The sequence below is a fragment of the Melospiza georgiana genome, chromosome 31 (genome assembly GCF_028018845.1).
Source record: "Melospiza georgiana isolate bMelGeo1 chromosome 31, bMelGeo1.pri, whole genome shotgun sequence".
NCBI lineage: Eukaryota > Metazoa > Chordata > Aves > Passeriformes > Passerellidae > Melospiza > Melospiza georgiana.
Genome location: NC_080460.1, coordinates 1,253,052 through 1,276,020, shown reverse-complemented (window position 1 = coordinate 1,276,020; position 22,969 = coordinate 1,253,052). Strand labels below are relative to the sequence as shown.

Below are 22,969 nucleotides of genomic sequence, written 5' to 3'. Positions count from 1 at the left end.
TTTAATAGACTTTATTTAAATAGGAAATATTAAATATTTTAAATATTTTTTTTAATTAAATAATAAGTCGAAAATAGAGAAATCAAACTCTTCTCTACAATTCCAGCTGCAAATAAATCCCTGGATCCTGAGCCTGGGGTTAAGGTTCCCTGTTGTTTCTCAAGGAAAAAATTGATTAATTAAGGAAGTTCTTCCTAAAGACATTGATATTAATAAATAGATTTTATTTAAATAATACATATTAAATAGATTTTATTTATACATCTAATATACATATTTACATGTTGTATATTTACATAATATATATTTATATATACATAGATGCGTATATACATATGTATATAATACATATTACATACATTATATACATTTTTATATAATATATATTTATATAAAATATTTTTATTATTATTTAGGTAAATATATTTTTAGGTAATGCACAGAAAATAAACCCAGAAATCAAAACCTTCTCTACAATTCCAGCTGCAAATAAATCCCTGGATCCTGAGCCTGGGGTTAAAATTCCCTGGCTTAAAACATCACGAAAAAAGGAGAATTTGGGTTTCTGTTTTAAATATCTTTGACAAATAAATCCTTGTCCCAGTTTTATCCCAGTTTTCCTCATTCCCTCGGGAGGGGGAGCACAGGATTCCTGTCAGACAGAAAAGAATTCCATGATCTCCTGGATCCCTCAATCCTCATCCCTGTGTAGTTCAGGGGGGAACATGGGAATGCTGCCTGTTGCCCCTGATATGGAAAAACTCTGGGATTTTATTTATGCCGGAATATATTTTTTTTTTTTTATGTCTTTTATTTATGCCTCGCTACCTATAAAACCACACCAGCTGCTCGTCCCACAAATAAAATCCTGCCTAAATTCAGCTGCCGCTTGGATTTTTATATATTTTTTTTCCTTTTTCTCTGCCTTAATTCCACGTTTTCCTCAGGCTTCTGGGAAGAACCTGAACCTGAACGATGAGAGCCAGCACGGGCTGCTGATGCAGCTCCTCAAGCTCACCCACAACTGCCTGAACTTCGACTTCATCGGCACCTCCACGGACGAGTCCTCGGATGATCTTTGCACTGTGCAGATCCCAACCAGTTGGAGATCAGGTGATCCCACCTGGAAAATGCTCCCAGCCTTTGGGTTTTTATAAATAAACCCAACTTTGCCAAGCCAGGGGTTGAACTCAGCACTAAACCCCACCTGATTAATTCCTAGGGGGTTTTATGTTGCTTTTAAAACCTCTTTTCTCTTCCAGTCTTTCACCTCTTGTTCCAAAAACCAGGAAAAATGGATCTAAAAAGAAAAATAAGGAATAACTTGAATAACTTGGCACCTTTTTCCCACATCCTGCTGTTCCCAGCAGGCATTTGACAGGCACAGATTGTGTTCTTAAAATACTTTCCTGTCATTTTCTCCCAGTTCCAAGTGCCTGTGGGTGACTCAATTTCTAGGAAAAGCATTTAGCCTTAAAAATACAAAATCCTGGGAGAATTTTTCTTGGGGTTGTGGTGCTTTGGTGTGACAAATCCATGTGCCACGGGTGGTAAAATAAGGATTAGACCTGTGGGAAGCTGTAAATGGAGGTAAAATCCTCTTTTCTCTTGCAGCATTCTTGGATTCTTCGACCCTTCAGTTGTTTTTTGATCTTTATCATTCCATCCCTCCTTCATTTTCTCCTCTGGTAAGTCCAGGGTTAATTTTCCTTTATTTTAGGATTCCTCTGGGAGATTCCCTGGGGATTCAGATACCCCAGGTTGTGCTGAGGTGTCCAAATGCTGCTGAGAGTTTTGAAGCATCTCCGAGGTTGAATTTTCCCTAAAACCACTTTTTTTGCTGGAATTCCAACCTCCTTTCTCCTCACACAGCTTGGAATCTCCTGTTTGCTCATCCCCTTGAGGGAGCAACTCCTGTTATTCCCAAACCAAGTCCTAAAACCACACCAGGAATAGGGGAGCAAACCTGGGATTCCAGGTTTGGAATTTCTCCTTCCACCCTTCCAAACGAGGCCATGTCCATTGGGATGAAAACACAACTGAGCTAAAAGTTGGAAAATTTTTATTCTGGAAAAATAAAAAGTTGAATTATTTATTTTGGAAAAAGTTGAATTATTTCTTCTAGAAAAATAAAAAGTTGATTGTTTCTTCTGGAAAAATAATTTTTAAAGGCCTTTCAGGCATTTATCTGATAAATATTTCCCATACTTAAAGCTCAGTGAAAACAAGGCTGAGAGGGAAGGGCCTTCAGAAAGAATTTTTCCAAGGGGACTGCACTTATTCTGGTGGAGAGTTAATGGCTAATTCTGAATTTCAAGCCTTAAAAGGAGAGGTTTGAGGTGTGAGAATCAAATCTCAGGAGAGGTTTGAGGTGTGAGAATCCTTTTTTTGAATGGAAATCTGAAATTATTCCATTGGAATCTCCATCCCTGGAGGTGTCCAGGGAAAACCTGGACTCAAAGCTCTGGGCTGGGTGCCAAGGTGGGGATCAAAGGTTGGATTCTCACCTTGGAGGGCTTTTCCAACCTCAGAAATTCCATAATTCTGTGATTTTTGGGATGGAGCTGTTGCTTTGGGTGCTGCGATTTCTGAGGAGACAGAATTGTTTGGTCCCTAAAGGAGCACCAAACCTCAATCCCTGCTCATGTCATGAGGGGAAAATTTCTTCATTTCCTTGTTTTCACCCCTGTTTTTGTGTTTATTCCCGTTTTTCTGTGTCCTGGCAGGTTTTATCCTGCTTGGTGCAGATCGCCTCCGTGCGCCGCTCCCTCTTCAACAACGCCGAGAGGGCAAAGTTCTTATCTCACCTGGTGGATGGAGTGAAACGGATACTGGAAAACCCCCAGGTGAGTATTCCAGGGGAAAACTGAGTCTGTGCATCCTCTCCAGCACGTTTCATCCCAAAATATCATTTTCATGAATTTCATGGAAAAAATTTCTTGGAAAAAATCCTTTTTCACGTCCCACTTGGCGAAGTGCGGCGTTGTCCTGCTCTTCCCTTTTCCTGCCATTCCACCACCAAGGAAGGTTCATGGTGGATATAAGAACAATTTCTCCATTGGAAGGGTATTTAAGGACTGGAAGCATCCCTGGAAATGCCCAGAAACCAGGAAATGTGCCAATTGCTGACTTGGTTTAATGGGCAGAGTGAGTTTTGCTGGGAGCTTGGACTTGTTCTCCGATTTCATGATGATCTGAGTCTCTGGCAGAGGACAGCAGAGCTGCTCCTGTAGGAGCAATTTCTCAGTTGGAAGAGTATTTGAGGACTGGAAGTATCCCTGGAAGTGCCTAAAAACCAGGAAAATTGGCAATTGCTGACTGGGCAGAGTGGGATTTGTTGGGAGCTTGGTTTTGTTGTTGCAGCTCTCTCTGATTCCATGATAATCTGAGTGTCTGGCAGGGGACAGCAGAGCTGCTCCTGTAGGATCAATTCTCCATTGGAAGAGTGTTTAAGGACTGGAACCCTCCCAAAAAATAGGAAATGTGGCGATTGCTGACTGGGCAGAGTGGGATTTGTTGGGAGCTTGGACTTGTTCTCTGATTTCGTGATGCTCTCAGCCTCTGGCAGGGACCAGCAGAACTCATCCTGTAAGAACAATTCTCCATTGGAAGGGTATTTAAGGACTGGAAGCATCCCTGGAAATGCCCAAAACCCAGGAAATGTGGCAATTGGTGACCTGGTTTAATGGGCAGAGTGGGATTTGTTACGAGCTTGGGCTTGTTCCAGTCATGGAATTGGAGCTGTCTCCAATTCCATGATGATCTGAGTCTCTGGCAGGGGACAGCAGAACTCATCCTGTAAGAACAGTTCTCCATTGGAAGGGTATTTAAGGACTGGAAGCATCCCTGGAAGTGCCCAAAAAACAGGAAAATTGGCGATTGCTGAGTGGGATTTGTTGAGAGCTTGGTTTTGTTGTAGGAGCTCTCTCTGATTCCATGATAATCTGAGTCTCTGGCAGGGGACAGCAGAGCTGCTCCTGTAGGAACAGTTCTCCATTGGAAGAGTGTTTAAGGACTGGAAGTATCCCTGGAAATGCCCAAAAACCAGGAAATGTGCCAATTGCTGACTGGGCAGGGCGGCATTTGTTGGGAGCTTGTTTTTGTTGTTGCAGCTCTCTCTGATTCCATGAGGGTCCATCCCAGCCTCTGGCAGGGGACAGCAGAGCTGCTTCTGAGTCCCCCTCCTCTTTTTGTCCCCTCAGAGTTTATCAGACCCCAACAATTACCACGAGTTCTGCCGGCTGCTGGCCCGGTTGAAAAGCAATTACCAACTGGGAGAACTGGTGAAGGTGGAGAACTACCCCGAGGTGATCCGGCTCATCGCCAACTTCACCGTCACCAGCCTGCAGGTACAGCCCTCCCCTGGCCCCTGCATTCCCTGGAAAACAGGGAATTTTTACAGAAATCCTGCCTGGATCATCCTCTGAAATCCTGAATGGAATCCATGTGGGAAGGCAGAGTTGTTGCCATGCCTCCAGAGGCTTTTCCATATCATAGCAGGGAATAAAAAAAACGTGTTAAATAAGGTTTATTTTTAGGATTCTGTCTCACTTCACTGTTGCAATGCACTCAGGGGGATTGGGAAGAATTGGAATATCTGGATGTTTCCACTGAGCTTTCCAGCTGTGTGTACAGCTCACAACCACAGCCCTGCACGGGGGAAGGTTTAAAAAACAAATTCCTTTGTTTGTGGAATTGGAATTCCTGGGAAGCAGCTCAGGCTGTGCAGTGTGTGGGAGCTGGGGAAGGGCTGGGATTCAGCTGCATGTCCTGGGAATTTGGGATTATCTCCCAGTGTTTCCTGAGTGCCGGGAACAACTGATCAATGTGTGCCCTGAAATTCCTGGTTCATTTGGCCAGTGCAAGGTGCAACAAGCTGAGCTTTAAACCACTTCCAACCTAAATTCTGTGGGAAAAACCTGAGTCAAACAACACAAATCAGAACTCCCTGCTTTGTTTTCCTTCCCTTTTTCCTCTGGAAACACTGGGAATTTACTACCAACAGTGTGCTCTGAAATTCATCGTTAATTTAGCAACTAGGCCAGTGCAAGGTGCAGCAAGCTGAGCTTTAAACCCCTTCCAACCCAAATTCTGTGGGAAAAACTCAAGTCAAACAATACAAATCATAACTCCCTGCTTTGTTTTCCTTCCATTTTTCCTCCAGAAGCACTGGGAATTTACTCCCAACAGTGTGCCCTGAAATTCCTGCGTTATTTGGCAACCAGGGCATTAAAGGCCAGTTGAAGGTGCAACAAGCTGAACTTGCAACCCAAATTCTGTGGGAAAAAATTAAATCAAACAGCACAAATCATATGTTCCTGGTTTGTTTTCCTTCCCTTTTCCCTCTGGAACCACTGGGAATTTATTCCTAACAATTTGCTCTGAAATTCCTGGTTAAGTTAGCTACCAGGCCATTAAAGGCCAGTAGAAGGTGCAGCGAGCTGAGCATTAAACAACTTCCAGCTCAAATTCAGTGGGAAAAACTCAAGTCAAACAACAGAAATCATAACTCCCTGTTTTGTTGTCCTTCTTTTTTCCCCTCCAGAAGCACTGGGAATTTGCTCCCTACAGCATGCCCTGAAATTCCTGGCTAATTTGTGAACCGGTGGAAGGAACTGAGCTTTAAACACCTTCCAACCCAAATTCTGAGGGAAAAATTAAAGTCAAACAACACAAATCATAACTCCCTGGTTTATTTTCTTTCTCTTTTCCCTGTGGAAGCACTGGGAGTTAGCTCCCAGCAGTGTGATCTGAAGTTCCTAGTTAATTTGGTCAGCAGTTCAATGGAAAGTGCAGCGAACTGAGCGTTAAAAAGCTTCCAGGACAAATTCTGTGGGAAAAACCTGAGTCAAACAACACAAATTGAACTCCTTGCTTTGTTTTCCTTCTGTTTTCCTTGTGGAAGCCCTGGGAATTTTCTCCCAGCAGTGTGCTCTGAAATTCCAGGCTAATTTGGCCACCAGGCCAATGGAAAGTGCAGCAAGCTGAGCATTAAACACCTTCCAGGACAAATTCTGTGGGAAAAACTCGAGTCAAACAACACAAATCATAACTCCTTGCTTTGTTTTCCTTCTGTTTTCCTTGTGGAAGCACTGGGAATTTTCTCCCAGCAGTGTGCTCTGAAATTCCAGGCTAATTTGGCTACCAGGCCAATGGAAAGTGCAGCGAGCTGAGCATTAAACACCTTCCAGGACAAATTCTGTGGGGAAAAACTCGAGTCAAACAACACAAATCATAATTCCTTGCTTTGTTTTCCTTCTCTTTTCCCTGTGGAAGCACTGGGAATTTGCCCCCAACAGTGTGCACTACCTGCTGAGCCTGTGGCAGCGCCTGGCCGCGTCCGTGCCCTACGTGAAGGCCACGGAGCCGCACATGCTGGAGACCTACACGCCCGAGGTGACCAAAGCCTACATCACCTCCCGCCTGGAATCCGTGCACATCATCCTCAGGTGAGGCCACCCCACACCTGGAGGCTTCTGCTGATGCTCCTGGGGCTGGGAGGGCTGGGAAGAGTGGCGGTGTTCCCCCTGGAGAGGACATGGCTGAGGTGGCCCTGCCCACGGCACGGGGCAGGATGGGCTGGGATTTTAGCTCTTTCCAACACAAATCACAACTCTCTGCTTTGTTTTTGTTCTCTTTTCCCTGTGGAAGCACTGGGAATTTGCTCCCAACAGTGCCCTGAAATTCCTGGTTAATTTGGCAGTCTGGCCAGTGGAAGGTGCAGCAGGGCTTTAAACACTTCCAGCCCAAATTCTGTGGCAAAAACTTAAACTACACAAATTATAACTCCCTGCTTTGTTTTCCTTCTTTTTTCTTTCTGGAAGCACTGGGAATTTACTACCAATAGTGTGCCCTGAAATTCCTGGTTCATTTGGCAACCAGGCCATTAAAGATGTCCAGTGGAAGGTGCTTGAAACCTCTTCCAGCCCAAATTCTCTGGGGAAAACTTGAGTCAAACAACAGAAATCACAACTCCCTGCTTTGTTTTCCTTCTCTTTTCCCTCTGGAAGCATGGGGAATTTGCTCCCAACAATGTGCTCTGAAATTCCTGGTTAATTTAGCACCCAGGCCATTAAAGGCAAGTGGAAGGTGGAAGGAACTGAGCTTTAAATCCTTCCAGCCCAGATTCTGTGGGAAAAACTTAACACAAATCATAACTCCCTGCTTTGTTTTCCTTCTCTTTTCCCTCTGCAAGCACTGGGAATTAGCTCCGAACAGTGCCCTGAAATTCCTGGGTAATTTGGCAACCAGGCCAGTGCAAGGTGCAGCTGGGCTTTAAACCCTTGCAGCCCAAATTCTGTGGGAAAAAACCTGAGTCAAACAACACAAATCACACTCCCTGCTTTGTTTTCATTCTCTTTTCCCCTGTGGAAGCACTGGGAATTTGCTCCCAACAGTGTGCTCTGAAATTCCTGATTAATTTAGCACCCAGGCCATTAAAGGTCGGTGGAAGGAACTGAGCTTTAAAACTTTCCAGTCCAAATTCTGTGGCAAAAAACTTAAATCCAACAACACAAATTGTAACTCCCTACTTTGTTTTCATTCTTTTTTTCCTTCTGGAAGCACTGGGAATTTACTCACAACAACATGCTCTGAAATTCCTGGTTAATTTGGCAAGCAGGCCTTTAAAGATGTTGTCCAATGGAAGATGCTTGAAACCTTTTCCAATCCAAATTCTGAGGGAAAGCCTTTAATCAAACAACACAAACTGTAACTCCCTGCTTTGTTTTCCTTCTGTTTTCTCTCTGGAAGCACTGGGAATTTGTTCCAAACAGTATTCCCTGAAATTTCTGATTAATTTGGCAGCTCCGCTATTCAAGGCAAGTGGAAGATAAAACGAACTGATCTTTAAATCCTTCCAGTCCAAATTCTGTGGGAAAATCTTGAATCAAACAACAAAAAATGTAACTCTCTGCTTTGATTTAATTCTTTTTTTCCTTCTGGAAGCATTGGGAATGCACTAAGAAATTCCTGGTTAATTTGGCAAGCAGACCATTAAAGATGTTGTCCAATGGAAAGTGCTTGAAACCCCTTGCCACCCAAATTCTGTGGGAAAAACTTGAGTCAAACAACACAAATCACAGCTCCCTGCATTGTTTTCCTTCTCTTTGGAAGCACTGGGAATTTGCTCCCAACATTTGGCAAGCATGCCACTAAAGATGTAGTCCAATGGAAGGTGCTTGAAACCTTTTCCCACCCAAATCCTGTGGGGAAAACCAAACCATTCCATGGTTGTGTGAATTCCAACCCGTATCTCCTGTCAGTGAAACCAGGGATCTGCTGCTCCTGGGAGTTCCCTGCCCCATTTTCCATGTGCTTTTTGCAGGGATGGCCTGGAGGACCCTCTGGAGGACACGGGGCTGGTGCAGCAGCAGCTGGACCAGCTGTCCACCATCGGGCGCTGCGAGTACGAGAAGACGTGCGCGCTGCTGGTGCAGCTCTTCGACCAGGCCGCCCAGTCCTACCAGGAGCTGCTGCAGAGCGCCAGCGCCAGCCCCATGGACCTGGCCGTGCAGGAAGGTCAGCCTGGACAGGGAATGGGGGCTCCTTCCCAAGGGAACTGGCCTGGGAAATCCCTGCAGAGGAGAGGCATCCCTCTGTGCATCCCTCCCTATGGTGTGGTTGCTCCTTGAGCAGGGTTTCCTATCCAGTGCTGCCCACCCCATCCCACCCCACAGATCTGTATCCCATCCCATCAATCCCAATCCTATCATAAATCCCATCCCATGGATCCAAATCTCATCCAATGGATCCCATCCCATGGATCCCAATGCCATCCCAAATCCCATCCCATGGATTCCCTCCCATCAGTGGCACCACCAGCCCCATGGACCTGGCCGTGCAGGAAGGTCAGCCTGGACAGGGAATGGGGGCTCCTTCCCAGAGGAACTGGCCTGGGAAATCTCTGCAGAGTGGGGAGGGATGGTGTGGTTGCTCCTTGGGAGGGGTTCCCTATTCAGTGTTGCCCATCCCATCTCGTCCCATGGATCCCAATCCCATCCCATGGATCCCAAATCCTGTCATAAATCCCATCCCATGGATCCAAATCTCATCCAATGGATCCAGTCCAATGGATCGCATCCCATGGATCCTGATCCCATCCCATGGATCCCAATCCCTTCCCAAATCCCATCCCATGGATCCTAAATCCCATCCCATGGATCCCATCCCATCCCATCCCATGGATCCCATCCCATCCCATCAATCCCATCCCATCCCATGGATCCCATCCATCCCATCCCTCTTTTCCCTGCTCTGGGCTCTGGGTGTGGATTTGCTCCTCCCCACAGGCTGGAGATGGTGCTGTCCTGCAGCTCATCCCATTTTCCAAGGGGAAAATGGATTTACTTTGTGAAAAATTAATTTATTTGGGATTTCTTTTGCCACACCATGCCAGTTGTGCGTTCCCAGGGCGGGTGGCACCCCTGGCAGTGTCGCCTGTGTGTCCCCAGGGCAGAATGAGGTTCCTCACCCTATGGCCACTACAACCATGACTTTTCTGAGGGAAAAAACAGATTTATTTTGGGAAAAATGGATTTATTTGGGATTTCTTTTGCCACGGGGTGGCCGCTGTGGGTGCCCTGGGTGGGTGGCACCCCTGACAGTGTCCCCAGGGCAGAATGAAGTTCCTCACCCTATGGCCACTACAACCGTGACTTTTCTGAGGGAAGAAATGGATTTATTTTGGGAAAAATGGATTTATTTGGGATTTCTTTTGCCACACCATGCCAGCTGTGCATGCCCAGGGTGGGTGGCACCCCTGACAGTGTCCCCAGGGCAGAATGAGGTTCCTCACCCTATGACCACTACAACCGTGACTTTTCTGAGGGAAAAAGTGGATTTATTTGGGAAAAATGGATTTATTTGTGATTTCTTTTGCCGTGGGGTGGCCGCTGTGGGGTGCCCAGGGTGGGTGGCACCCCTGGCAGTGTCCCCTGTGTGTCCCCAGGGCGGCTGACGTGGCTGGTGTACATCATCGGCGCCGTCATCGGCGGCCGCGTGTCCTTCGCCAGCACGGACGAGCAGGACGCCATGGACGGAGAGCTGGTCTGCAGGTAGGGAGCTGCAGGGGAATCCACTGAGATATTCCAGGAATTCCAGCAAAATCCATCCAGGAATTCCAGCAAAATCCCCTGAGATATTCTAGCAAAATCCACCCGGGAATTCTAGCAAAATCTACCCAGGGTGTTCCAGATATTCCAGGAAAATCCAGAATCAGGATATTCCAGAAAAATCCTCCCAGGAAATTCCAGATATTCCAGCCAAACCCACCCAGGATATTCCAGAAAAATCTACCTGGGATATCCCAACAAAATCCACTCAGGATATCCCAGCAAAATCCACCTGGGATATTCCATAAATCCACCCAGGATATTCCAGCAAAATCCATTTGGGAATTCCAGCAAAATCCCCTGAGATATTCTAGCAAAATCCACCCAGGAATTCTAGCAAAATCTACCCAGGATGTTCCAGATATTCCAGGAGAATCCATCCAGGCATTCCAGCAAAATCCACCAAGACATCCCAGACAAATCCACACAGGAAATTCCAGATATTCCAGCAAAATCCATCAGGATATTCCCAGAAAAATCCACCCAGGAAATTCCAGATATTTCAGCAAAATCCACCCAGGATATTCCAGCCAAATCCACCCAGGATATTCCAGCCAAATCCACCTGGGATAGTCTATTAAATCCACCTGGGAATTCCAGCAAAATCCATCCCAGACATCCCAGCAAAATCCACCTGGGATATTCCATTAAATCCACAGGGGATATTCCATTAAATCCACATGGGATATTCCAGCAGAACCCACCTGGGATATTCCAGCCAAATCCACCCAGGATGTCTCAGAAAAATCCACCTGGGATATTCCATTAAACCCACCCAGGATATCCCAGAAAAATCACCTGAGATATTCCAGCAAAATCTACCTGGGATATCCCAACAAAATCCACTCAGGATATCCCAGAAAAATCCACCCAGGAATTCCAGCAAAATCCACCTGGGTTATTCCATTAAACCCACCCAGGATATTCCAGCAAAATCCACCTGGGATATTCCATAAATCCACCCAGGATATTCCATCAAATCCCACTCCCAGAAAGCTGGGAGAGCATTATTCCCATTTTTCCAGCTCTGATTCCAGTGGGAAATCCAACTGGAAAGGGATGGAGGGGGCTGGGTGCTGCTGCTGATTCCCAGTGGGAATATTGGACTTGGAAATGTTGGGAGTTATTGGGAATATCAGGCTTGGAAATATTGAGAATTATTTGGAATATTGGGCTTGGAAACACTGGGAGTTATTTGGACTGTTCCCACTGGGAATAATTATTGGGGAGTATTGGCTTGGAAAGTTCAGATTTTATCATGGCATTAACGGGATTTTTGGGATTGAAATCCAGTGGAAATTGAGGTTTTAACAAAGAAAACCCTTTATTCCTCCTTGTCCCCTCTCCTCGTTCTCCCCTTTTTCCCCTTTTTCCTCTTTTTCTGCCCCTTTTTCCCCTTCACCTCTTTTCCCCTTTTCTCCCATTCTTCCCCCATTTCTTCCTCCATTTTTTCTTCCCCCCTTTTCCCTCCCTTTTCTCCCCTTTTGTCCCACTTTCCCCCCATTTCCTCCTTCTTTCCCTTCCATCTTTCCCCCCATCTTTCTCTCCTTTTCTCCCACTTTTCCCCACATTTCTTTTCTTCTCCCATTTCTTTTCCCCCCTTCCCCCCATTTTTCTCCCACTTTCCTCCGTTTTCCTCTTCTTTCCCTCCTCTTTCCCCCTTGTCTTCCCCCTTATTTCTTCCTCCCCTTTTTCTCCCACTTCCCCCCCATTTCTTTCCTCCTTTACCCCCGATTTCTTCCCCCCCTTTCCCCGCTTTTCTCCACCTTTTCTCCCACTTTCCCCTGTTTTCCTCTTCTTTCGCCCCTTTTCTCTCCCATTTCTTCCCCCCTTTCCCCCATTTCCTTTTCTGCCTTTTCCCCTTTCCTTTCCCCCTTTCATTTTCCTCCTTTCCTTCCCCCCTTTTCCTCTTTACCTTCCCCCTCTTTTCCCCCTTTCCTTTGCCCTTTCTTTCCCCCTTTGCTTTCTCCCATTTCCCCCTTTCCTTTTTCCCTCTTTCCTTTTTCCCCTTTCCTTCTCCCCGTTTTCCTCTTTACCTCCCCCCTTTCCCCCTTCCCTTTCCCCCTTCCCTTTCCCCCTTTCCATTTCCCCTTTTCCCCGCTCTTCCCCCTTTTCCCCCTTTCCTTTTCCTTCTCCCCCTTTCCCCCTTCTCCTTTCCCCCTTTCTTTCCCCCTTTTCCCCTTTTCTCTCCCCCATTTCCCCCCTTTCCTTTCCCCCATTTCCCCCCTTTTTCTCCCCATTTCCCCCCTTTCCTTTCCCCCTTTTCTCTCCCCCCTTTCCTTTCCCCCATTTCCCCCCTTTTTCTCCCCCATTTCCCCCCTTTCTTTCCCCCTTCCCCCCTTTCCTTTTCCCCCTTTCCTTTTCCCCCTTTCCTTTCCCCCCGTTCCTTTCCCCATTTCCCCCTTTTTCTCCCCATTTCCCCCCTTTTCTCTCCCCCATTTCCCCCTTTTTCTCCCCCATTTCCCCCCTTTCCTTTTCCCCCTTTCCCCCCTTTCCTTTCTCCCCTCTCCTTTCCCCCTTTCTTTCCCCCTTTTCCCCTTTTCTCTCCCCCCTTTCCTTTCCCCCATTTCCTCCCTTTTTCTCCCCCATTTCCCCCTTTTTCTCCCCCATTTCCCCCTTCCTTTCCCCCTTTCTTTCCCCTTCCTTTCCCCTTTTCCCCTCAGGGTGCTGCAGCTGATGAACCTGACCGACTCTCGCCTGGCACAGGCGGGCAATGAGAAGCTGGAGCTGGCCATGCTCAGCTTCTTCGAGCAGTTCCGCAAGATCTACATTGGGGACCAGGTGCAGAAGTCTTCCAAGGTGGGCAGAATTCCCAAATCCCCAAAAAAATTCCCAAAAATTTCCCCTTGAGAACCAGCCCTCAGTCATTCCCTTCTCCTCATTTTGGCTGCAGTTCGCTCCTGTTTTCTGTCAGTTCTCAGCGTGTCTCCTCAAAATAAATCCCGTTTTTGGGATTTCTCCTCATATGATCTGGAGTTAAATCCCACTTTCTGGGATTCTTCCTGGAATTAAATCCCATTCCTGGGATTCTTTTCTAATTTTTCCTGGAATTAAATGTCATTTTCTGGGATTTCTCCCAGAATTAAATCCCATTTTCTGGGATTCTTCCAGGAATTAAATCCCATTTCTGTGATTTCTCCTCATTTTAGCTGAAGTTGTATTTCTCCCAGAATTAAATCCCATTTTCTGGGATTCTTCCAGGAATTAAATCCCATTTCTGGGATATCTCCTAATTTTAGCTGGAATTTAATAAAATTTTCTGTGATTTCTCCTGAAATTGAATCCCATTTTCTGTGATTCTTCCAGGAATTAAATCCCATTTCTGGGGTTTCTCCTCATTTTAGTTGGAGTTAAATCCCATTTTCTGGGATTTCTCCCAGAATTAAATCCCATTTTCTGGGATTTCTCCTGAAATTAAATCCCATTTTCTGTAATTTCTCCTGAAATTAAATCAGTTTTTCTATGATTTCTCCCAGAATTAAATCCCATTTTCTATGATTTCTCCTGAAATTAAATCCCATTTCTATGATTTCTCCTCATTTTACCTGGAATTAAATCCTATTCCTGTGATTTCCTCATTCATTCCCAAATTTTTACTTTCCAAACACTGATCTGGGATCAAAATATTGGCAATTAGAGATGTGGATTTGGCTTTTCCCAATTTTTTATTCCTGAGTTTCTCCCTGGTATTAAAATTGTAATAAATCTGAATTCCCTTCATCCCAAGGGATTAGTAGCTGTGCTTTGGGGTATAAAATCCATTTTTTCCAATTAAAAAAAGGAAATGTTGCTCTGGGATTGGGATTTGTTCCTTCCTGGAGGAGAAATTGGATTGGGGTCAAATCCCTTCCCAGGGAGAATTCCAGAGAAATCCACTCAAATCCTGGCTGGGTTTGGAGGTGCAGCACAGTTAAATCCAATTTTTTTAGGGATTTTTTCTGGGAAAATCCAAATCCTCTTTCTTTCTGTCAAGCCATGCTGCTAGGACAAAAAAAAAATACTAAAAATAATGAAAAAATCAGGATTATGACAGATTCCATCAACCCAATGTGCAAACCCCACAACATCCCTTTTTCCAGAGATTGAAAATCGGATTTTTTGGGGAGAATTCCCAGTTTTCCTGGCAGTTTGGAATTCTTTTTTCCATGTTTTTTTTTTTGGGCAGCTGTACCGGAGGCTGTCGGAGGTGCTGGGGCTGAACGATGAGACCATGGTGCTGAGCGTGTTCATCGGGAAGATGTGAGTGGCCTGCAGGATTCCTGGAATTCTGGAATTCTGGAATTCCTCACCCCAAAATCCTGGGATTGCTGCTGCTCCTTGGGAGGGGGTTTAGGGAGCTCGGGGAGTTTAGGGTGGGATTTTTCCAAATGCCACAAAAATTCCAGGTGTGGCCAATCCCACAGGGCCTCAGAGGCCTGGAATCCCAGAGAATTTCAGATGCAGCCAATCCCAGAAATTCCAGTGCAGCCAATCCCACAAAATACCACCAGTAACCTGGGATCCCACAGAATTCCAGGTGTAACCAGTCCCACAGAATTCCAGGTGCTATCAATCCCAGAAATGTCAGGTGCAACCAATCCCACAGAATCCCAGGGGCCTGCAATCCCTCAGAATTCCATGTGCAGCCAATCCCAGAAATTCCAGGTGTAACCAATCCCAGAAATTCCAGGTGTAACCAATCCCCACAGAATTCCAAGGGCAGCCAATCCCAGAAATTCCAGATGTATCCTGGGATCCCACAGAATCCCAGGTGCAGCCAATCCCACAGAATTCCAGGTGCAACCAATCCCACAGAATCCCAGCTGAAACCAATCCCACAGAATTCCAGGTCTATCCTGGGATCCAGGATTTCCAATTTTCCCACCCAGCCAAACACGATCCCTGATGATTTTACTCCCAAATTTTATGCCCTGTGCTATTGGGAAACGGGGAAATCAACCACAATTCCCAGAAAAATCCTGGGAAAAATCCCATAAAATCCCTCTGATCCGTGTTTTTCCTTCCCAGCATCACCAACCTGAAGTACTGGGGCCGCTGCGAGCCGATCACCTCCAAGACCCTGCAGCTGCTCAACGACCTCTCCATTGGATATCCTTTTGGGAAGGGCTCCCAAATCCTTGGGAAAAGCCACCCAGAAGTTCTGCTTGGAATGGGAGCAGCCCCACATTCCTGGTTTTCCCCCGGATTTTTTGGGAATGAGGGGGGAGAGGAGGCCGGGATGAGGCTCGTGGGGGGTGTTGATTTTTTTTGGTTATGTTTGGGTCAGAATTCCTTTTTGGAGTTGAGCTTCCACGGGCGGGTTGCAGTTTTGTCTTCTGGTTTTCCAGGAATTCCACAAGTTTTAGGAATTCCAGAGGTTTCAGAAATCCCACAAGTTCCAGGAATTCAAGAGGTTTCAGGAATCCCACAAGTTCCAGGAATTCCAGAGGTTTCAGAAATTCCACAAGTTCCTGGGTTTTTCCCCCCCCACACCAAGAGTTGCACAGTTTGGGTTATCCTTGGCACAAGCAGAGGACAATTCCCAATTTATTGAGAACCAGACAGAATTCCCAATTTCTGAGTAATCCAGCCCCAATCCCAGTTTTCCAGCCTGGCTCTGGAAGTGTTTCCCAGGAATTCCAGAATTTCCAGGAATTCCACAACTTCCAGACCCTGAGTTTTCCCCATGACGTCTTCCCAAGCCGAGATTTGCAAAATTTGGATTATCCTTGAAAAAAAACAAAAAATTCCCAATTTCCTGAGTAATCCAGCCCAAATCCTGTTATTCCAGCCTGGCCCTGGAAGTGATTTGCCAGGAATTCCAGAATTTCCAGGAATTCCAGAATTTCCAGACCCCGAATTTTTCCCCAGGACGTCTCCCCAAGCCGAGATTTACGAAATTTGGATTATCCTTAGAAAAAACCATAAATTTCCCAATTTCTGAGTAATCCAGCCCCAATCCCATTTTTCCAGCCTGTCCCTGGAAGTGTTTCCCAGGAATTCCACAATTTCACAACTTCCAGACCTCGAGTTTTTCCTCAGGACGTCTCCCCAAGCCGAGATTTACGAAATTTGGATTATCCTTAGAAAAAACCATAAATTTCCCAATTTCTGAATAAACCTGCCCCAATCCAACTTTTCCCAGCCTTTCCCTGGAAAAATCCCATGGATTTTTTCTGGGAATTCCAGCAATTCCAGGGGTTTTGTCTCTTCCTTGACGCCCTGCACGTACAGCAGCGTGCGGAAGCTGGTGAAGCTCAGCGCCGTGCAGTTCATGCTCAACAATCACACGGTGAGCTCCCTCCTTCCCCAACAAAATTCCCAGCAAAATTCCATCCTGGATCCCCTCTGGAATTCCATCTCCCTCCCTGGGTTTCTGCAATGCTGGAGGAACCTCTGGAAAATTGGGGGTTTTTTTGGGTTTTTTTTTGGTGGAATATTTTGGTTTTTTAGGGGGTGGCGTTTGGTGGCGCTTCCCGTTCCCAAAGATTTTTGCTCTCCATGAAATCCAAGCTCATTCCTGGAAAATTCCCAGTGTGGGATAGTGGGAGGGTTGGATTTGAGGTCCTTTCCAGGGTTCCATTCCTTACTGTTCCCAATCCCAGCAGCATTTCCAGAGGGTTTGCAATCCTGGAGGTCAGGGATGATTTCCAGGCGGTTTCCCAGGAATTCCTGGAATTAAAGGAGGTTTTCCAGACATTTCCAGGGATGTTTTCCCTGCATTCTTTGAGTTCAGGGATCATTTCCAGGCATTTCCAAGAATTCCTGGAGTTCCCAAAATGTTTTCCAGGCATCCTTGGAATTAAGGGAGATTTTCCAGGCAATTCCAGCAAAGTTTTCCAGGCAATTCCTGGAATGTTTTCTTGGCATTCCTGGAGTTCAGGGAGGATTTCCAGAATTTCCTGGAGTTGCCAGGATGTTTTCCAAGCATCGCCAGGGATGTTCTTCAGGCATTCCAAGGGATTTCAGCCCCAGTTCCCAACCAGGAATTACATTTTTTCCATGGAAAACCACCAGCAATCAACCTGAAGGATTCCTACCCCAAAATTCCTGGAATTCCCTTGGGAATTCAGCAGGAGGGAGAAAATTGGGGTTTGCAGCTCCTGCTGGCTCTGGGAATGCTGCAGGCTCCAGAATTCCATCATTCCACCAAACCCAGTGAATTTTTGGGGATTCTGGATGCTCAGGATCCACCTCAAGCTTGGAAAAACCAGATTTCTCCATTTCCCACCAGATTTTCCCCACTTTTTCTCTGGAAAAATAGTAGGAAAAATGCCCTTTTCCATGTGGGATTTTTTTTTTCCTGGAGCTCTTCCCTCCTCACCTCATCCCAATTTTTTTTTTCCTTTTCCAGAGCGAGCACTTTTCCTTCCTGGGCATCAACAACCAGTCCAACCTGACGGACATGCGCTGCCGCACCACCTTCTACACGGCCCTGGGGCGGCTCCTCATGGTGGATTTAGGTATTTTTGTGTTTTTTCCTGGGAATTCCCGCTGAATTCCAGCTTTTGGGAGGTGGATTTTGGGATTTAGGGAGGTGGAGATCCACCAGGTTAAAGGGGGTTGGGGTGGGAAATGGAAAATCAGGAATTGGGGTCGGTGAGGGGAATTATCCCGTAAAAAATTGAGGGGGAAATTTTCACGTCGCGCCAAAAGTTGGAAAATTTTTTCCATCCCAAAACTGGGGATTGAAATCCCAAAAAGATTTGGGGTCAGTTTCCCATCCCAACAAGATTTGGGGATAAATTTTCCCTGGATTTTCCCATGTTTTTGCAGGGGAGGACAAGCATCAGTAGAAGCAGTTAATGGGGGGTTTTTCCATGATTTCCCATGGATTTTTCCATGATTTCCCATGGATTTTTCCATGTTTTCCCATGGATTTTTCCATGTTTTCCCATGGATTTTTCCATGATTTCCCATGGATTTTTCCATGATTTCCCATGGATTTTTCCATGATTTCCCATGGATTTTTCCATGTGTTCCCAAGGATTTTTCCATGATTTCCCATGGATTTTTCCATGTTTTTCCTGCTTTTCCAGAGGAGGATGAGGATCAATACGAGCAGTTCATGGGGGATTTCCCATGTTTTTCCACAGATTTTTCCATGTTTTTTCCATGTTTCCCATGGGTTTTTCCATGTTTTTTTCCTGTTTTCCAGGAGAAGATGAGGATCAGTACAAGCAGTTCATGGGGGATTTTCCCATGGATGTTTCCCCATGGATTTCTCATGTTTTTCCACAGTTTTTTCCATGTTTTCCCATATTTTTAATGATTTTTCCATGTTTTTTCCATGTTTCCCATGGGTTTTTCCATGGATCTTTCCCTTTTTTCCTGGGGAGGATGAGGATCAGTACGAGCAGTTCATGAGGGATTTTCCCATGTTTTTTCCATGTTTTTTCCATGTTTTTTCCATGTTTTTTCCCTGTTTTCCAGGGGAGGATGAGGATCAGTCTGAGCAGTTCATGAGTGATTTTCCCATGTTTTTTCCATGTTTTTTCCATGTTTTTTCCCTGTTTTCCAGGAGAAGATGAGGATCAGTACGAGCAGTTCATGGGGGATTTTCCCATGTTTTTTCCATGTTTTTTCCCTGTTTTCCAGGGGAGGATGAGGATCAGTACAAGCAGTTAATAATGGGGGATTTTTCCATTGATTTTTCCATTGATTTTCCCATGTTGTTTCCCTGTTTTCCAGGAGAAGATGAGGATCAGTCTGAGCAGTTCATGAGTGATTTTTCCATGTTTTTTCCATGATTTTTCCCTGTTTTCCAGGGGAGGACGAGGATCAGTATGAGCAGTTCATGGGGGATTTTCCCATGTTTTTTCCATGTTTTTTCCCATGTTTTTTCCCTGTTTTCCAGGGGAGGATGAGGATCAGTACGAGCAGTTCATGGGGGGTTTTCCCATGTTTTCCCATGTTTTTCCCATGTTTTTTCCATGTTTTTTCCCTGTTTTCCAGGGGAGGATGAGGATCAGTACGAGCAGTTCATGCTGCCCCTCACCGCTGCCTTCGAGACCGTGGCTCAGATGTTCAGCACCAACTCCTTCAACGAGCAGGAGGCCAAGGTCAGCCAGGCCCAATTCCCATTTTCCTGCTTTTCCTGGGATCTTTTCCGTGGGATTTGGGGGTTTTGGGGCAGGCAGGGGGAGCAGGGAGCTGGGCCCAGCTCTGGGAGAAAAACTGGAATGGTGGGAGCTGGCCAGGAGGGAATTGGGATCAGTTTAATGGGAATTTGGGTTCCCGAATCCATTGGGATCAGTTTAATGGGAACTGGGGTTCCTGAATCCCTTGGGATCAGTTTAATGGGAATTTGGGTTCCTGAGTCCCTTGGGATCAGTTTAATGGGAACTGGGGTTCCTGAATCCCTTGGGATCAGTTTAGTGGGAATTGAGGAACCTGAATTCATTGGGATCAGTTTAATGGGAATTGGGATCAGTTTAATGGGAATTTGGGTTCCTGAATCCCTTGGGATCAGTTTAGTGGGAATTGGGGGTGCCTGAGTCCTTTAGGATCAGTTTAATGGGAATTGGGATCAGTTTGGTAGGAATTGGGGATTCCTTAATCCCTTGGGATTGGTCCAGAGGGAATTGGGGGTTCCTGAATCTCTTGGCATCGGTTTAGTGGGAATTGGGGTCAGTTTAATGGGAATTGGGGTGCCTGAATCCCTTGGGATCAGTTCAGAGGGAATTGGAATCAGTTTGATGGGAAATGGGGGTGCCTGAATCCCTTGGGATGGGTCCAGAAGGAATTGGGATCAGTTTAATGGGAATCAGGGGTGCCTGAATCCACTGGGGTAAATTTAGGGGGAATTAGGGCTGCCTGAATTCATTGGGATCAGTCCAGAGGGAATTGGGATCAGTTTAATGGGAATTTGGGTTCCTGAATCCCTTGGGATCAGTTTAGTGGGAATTGGGGGTGCCTGAGTCCTTTAGGATCAGTTTAATGGGAATTGGGATCAGTTTGGTAGGAATTGGGGATTCCTTAATCCCTTGGGATTGGTCCAGAGGGAATTGGGGGTGCCTGAATCTCTTGGCATCAGTTTAATGGGAATTGGGGTCAGTTTGATGGGAATTGGGGTGCCTGAATCCCTTGGGATCATTTTAATGGGAATTTGGGTTCCTGAATCCCTTGGGATCAGTTTAGTGGGAATTGGGGGTGCCTGAATCCCTTGGGATCAGTTTAGTGGGAATTGGGAACCTGAATTCATTTGGATCAGTTTAATGGGAATTTGGGATCAGTTTAATGGGAACTGGGGTTCCTGAATCCCTTGGGATCAGTTTAGTGGGAATTGGGGAACCTGAATTCATTGGGATCAGTTTAATGGGAATTGGGATCAGTTTAATGGGAATTGGGGTTCCTGAATCCCTTGGGATCAGTTTAATGGGAATTGGGATCAGTTTAATGGGAACTGGGGTTCCTGAATCCCTTGCGATCAGTTTAATGGGAATTGGGATCAATTTAATAGGAATTTGGGTTCCTGAATCCCTTGGGATCAGTTTAGTGGGAATTGGGATCAGTTTAATGAGAATTTGGGTGCCTGAATCCCTTGGGATCAGTTTAATGGGAATTTGGGTTCCTGAATCCCTTGGGATCAGTTTAGTGGGAATTGGGGGTGCTGAGTCCTTTAGGATCAGTTTAATGGGAATTGGGATCAGTTTGATAGGAATTGGGGATTCCTTAATCCCTTGGGATTGGTCCAGAGGGAATTGGGGGTTCCTGAATCTCTTGGCATCAGTTTAGTGGGAATTCGGGTCAGTTTAATGGGAATTGGGATGCCTGAATCCCTTGGGATCAGTTCAGAGGGAATTGGGATCAGTTTGATGGGAAATGGGGGTGCCTGAATCCCTTGGGATGGGTCCAGAAGGAATTGGGATCAGTTTAATGGGAATTAGGGGTTCCTGAATCCCTTGGGATCAGTTTAGTGGGAAGTGGGATCAGTTTAATGGGAATCAGGGGTGCCTGAATCCACTGGGGTAAATTTAGGGGGAATTAGGGCTGCCTGAATTCATTGGGATCAGTTTAGTGGGAATTGGGGTTCCCGAATCCCTTGGGTTCTGTTTAATGGGAACCAGGGGTGCCTGAATTTTACTCTTTTTTATTGTTCTATTTTATTCCATTCTTTTTTATATTTTTATTATATTTTTCTATTTTTCATTTTATTTTATTTTATTTTATTTTATTTTATTTTATTTTATTTTATTTTATTTTATTTTATTTTATTTTTATTTTTTCATTTCGTCCCGCGCAGCGCACGCTGGTGGGGTTGGTGCGGGACCTGCGGGGCATCGCCTTCGCCTTCAACGCCAAGACCAGCTTCATGATGCTCTTCGAGTGGATGTATCCTCATCCCAAACCCTGATCTGATCCCAGATCCTGATCCCTGTCCTGGTCCCAGTCCTGGTCTCAAATCCTGACCCTGATCCCAGTCCTGGTCTCAAATCCTGATCTTGATCCCAGTCCTGATCCTGATCCCTGTCCTGGTCCCAGTCCTGGTCTCAAATCCTGATCCTGATCCCTGTCCTGATCGAGATCCCAAATCCTGATTCCAAGTTTGATTCCAAATCCTGATCCTAAATACTGATTCTGATCCCAAATTCTGATCCCAAATCCTGATCCTGATTCCAATTCTGATCCCGATCCCAAACCCTGATCCTATCTCAAATCTCGATCCCAGTCGTGATCCCATCTCAAATCCCAAATCCTGATTCTGATCCCAATCCTGATCCTGATCCCAAATCCCCATCCCAAATCCTGATTCTGATCCTGATCCCAAATCCTGATTCCTATTCTGATCCCTGATCCTGATCCCCATCTTGATCCCATCCCAAATCCTGATTCCAAACCCTGATCCTGATCCCAGTCCTGGTCCCAAATCCTGATCCTGATACAAATCCAGATCCCAAATCCTGATCCCATCCCAAATGCTGAATCCTGATCCCAAATCCTGATCCTGATCCCCAACTGTGATCCCAATCCTGATCCCAGTCCTGATCCTAAATCCTGATCCCAGTCCTGATCCCAAACCCTGATCCTGATCCCAATCCTGATCGCAAATCCCATCCCAAATCCTGATCCCAAATCCTGATTCCAGTCCTGATCCTGATCCCCTATCCTGATCAAGATCCCAGTCCTGATCCCATCCCAAATCCCAAATGCTGGTCCCAAATCCTGATCCAAATTCTGATCCCAATCCTGATCCCAAATCCCGAATCCTGGTTCCGAATCCTGATCCCAAATCTTGATCCCATCCCAAATCCTGATCCAAATCCTGATCCCAATCCTGATCCTGTTCCCAATCCTGATCTCAAATCCTGATCCAAATTCTGATCCCAATCCTGATCCTGTTCCCAATCCTGATCCCATCCCAAATCCTGATCTCAAATCCTGATCCTGATCCCAAATCCTGATCCTGATCCTCATCCCATCCCAAATCCTGATCTCAAATCCTGATCCCAATCCTGATCCTCATCCCAAATCCTGATCCCAATACTGATCCCATCCTCAATTCTGAACCTAAATCCTGATCCCAAATCCTGATCCCAAATCCTGATCCTGATCCTCATCCCAAATCCTGATCCCAATCCTGATCCCATCCCAAATCCCGATCCTGATCCCATCCTCAATCCTGATCCCAAATCCTGATCCCAAATCCTGATCCTGATCCCATCCCAAATCCTGATCCTGATCCCATCCCAAATCCTGATCCCAGAATCCCAGGAACTCTTTATAAATCCCATTTCCCGCCATCCCACACCGATGATTTTTCCAGTATAAAACCCACCAACAACAGCCCCAAAACCCCCAAATTTCACCCTCATGTCCCCCTAACCCCCTCCCTGCCCTGCTGCCCTCCTGCCATGCCCCATTCCCGTGGGATTTCT

General features: G+C 45.9%; 1 protein-coding gene across 2 annotated transcripts in view; it reads left to right on the top strand.

Moving 5' to 3' along the window:
* The window catches only part of XPO7 (exportin 7), a 55,011-nt gene that overhangs the window by 19,851 nt on the left and 12,191 nt on the right, over nt 1-22,969 (top strand). For both annotated transcript variants that reach the window (XM_058042520.1, XM_058042519.1), the window contains exons 7-20: nt 948-1,113; nt 1,615-1,688; nt 2,727-2,846; nt 4,203-4,349; nt 6,277-6,449; nt 8,327-8,520; nt 9,950-10,055; nt 12,776-12,911; nt 14,278-14,351; nt 15,120-15,200; nt 16,320-16,383; nt 17,446-17,554; nt 19,047-19,153; nt 21,337-21,425. In XM_058042520.1, coding sequence (XP_057898503.1) covers nt 948-1,113; nt 1,615-1,688; nt 2,727-2,846; nt 4,203-4,349; nt 6,277-6,449; nt 8,327-8,520; nt 9,950-10,055; nt 12,776-12,911; nt 14,278-14,351; nt 15,120-15,200; nt 16,320-16,383; nt 17,446-17,554; nt 19,047-19,153; nt 21,337-21,425 — 1,640 coding nt within the window. The remainder of the gene's footprint in view (nt 1-947; nt 1,114-1,614; nt 1,689-2,726; nt 2,847-4,202; nt 4,350-6,276; nt 6,450-8,326; nt 8,521-9,949; nt 10,056-12,775; nt 12,912-14,277; nt 14,352-15,119; nt 15,201-16,319; nt 16,384-17,445; nt 17,555-19,046; nt 19,154-21,336; nt 21,426-22,969) is intronic.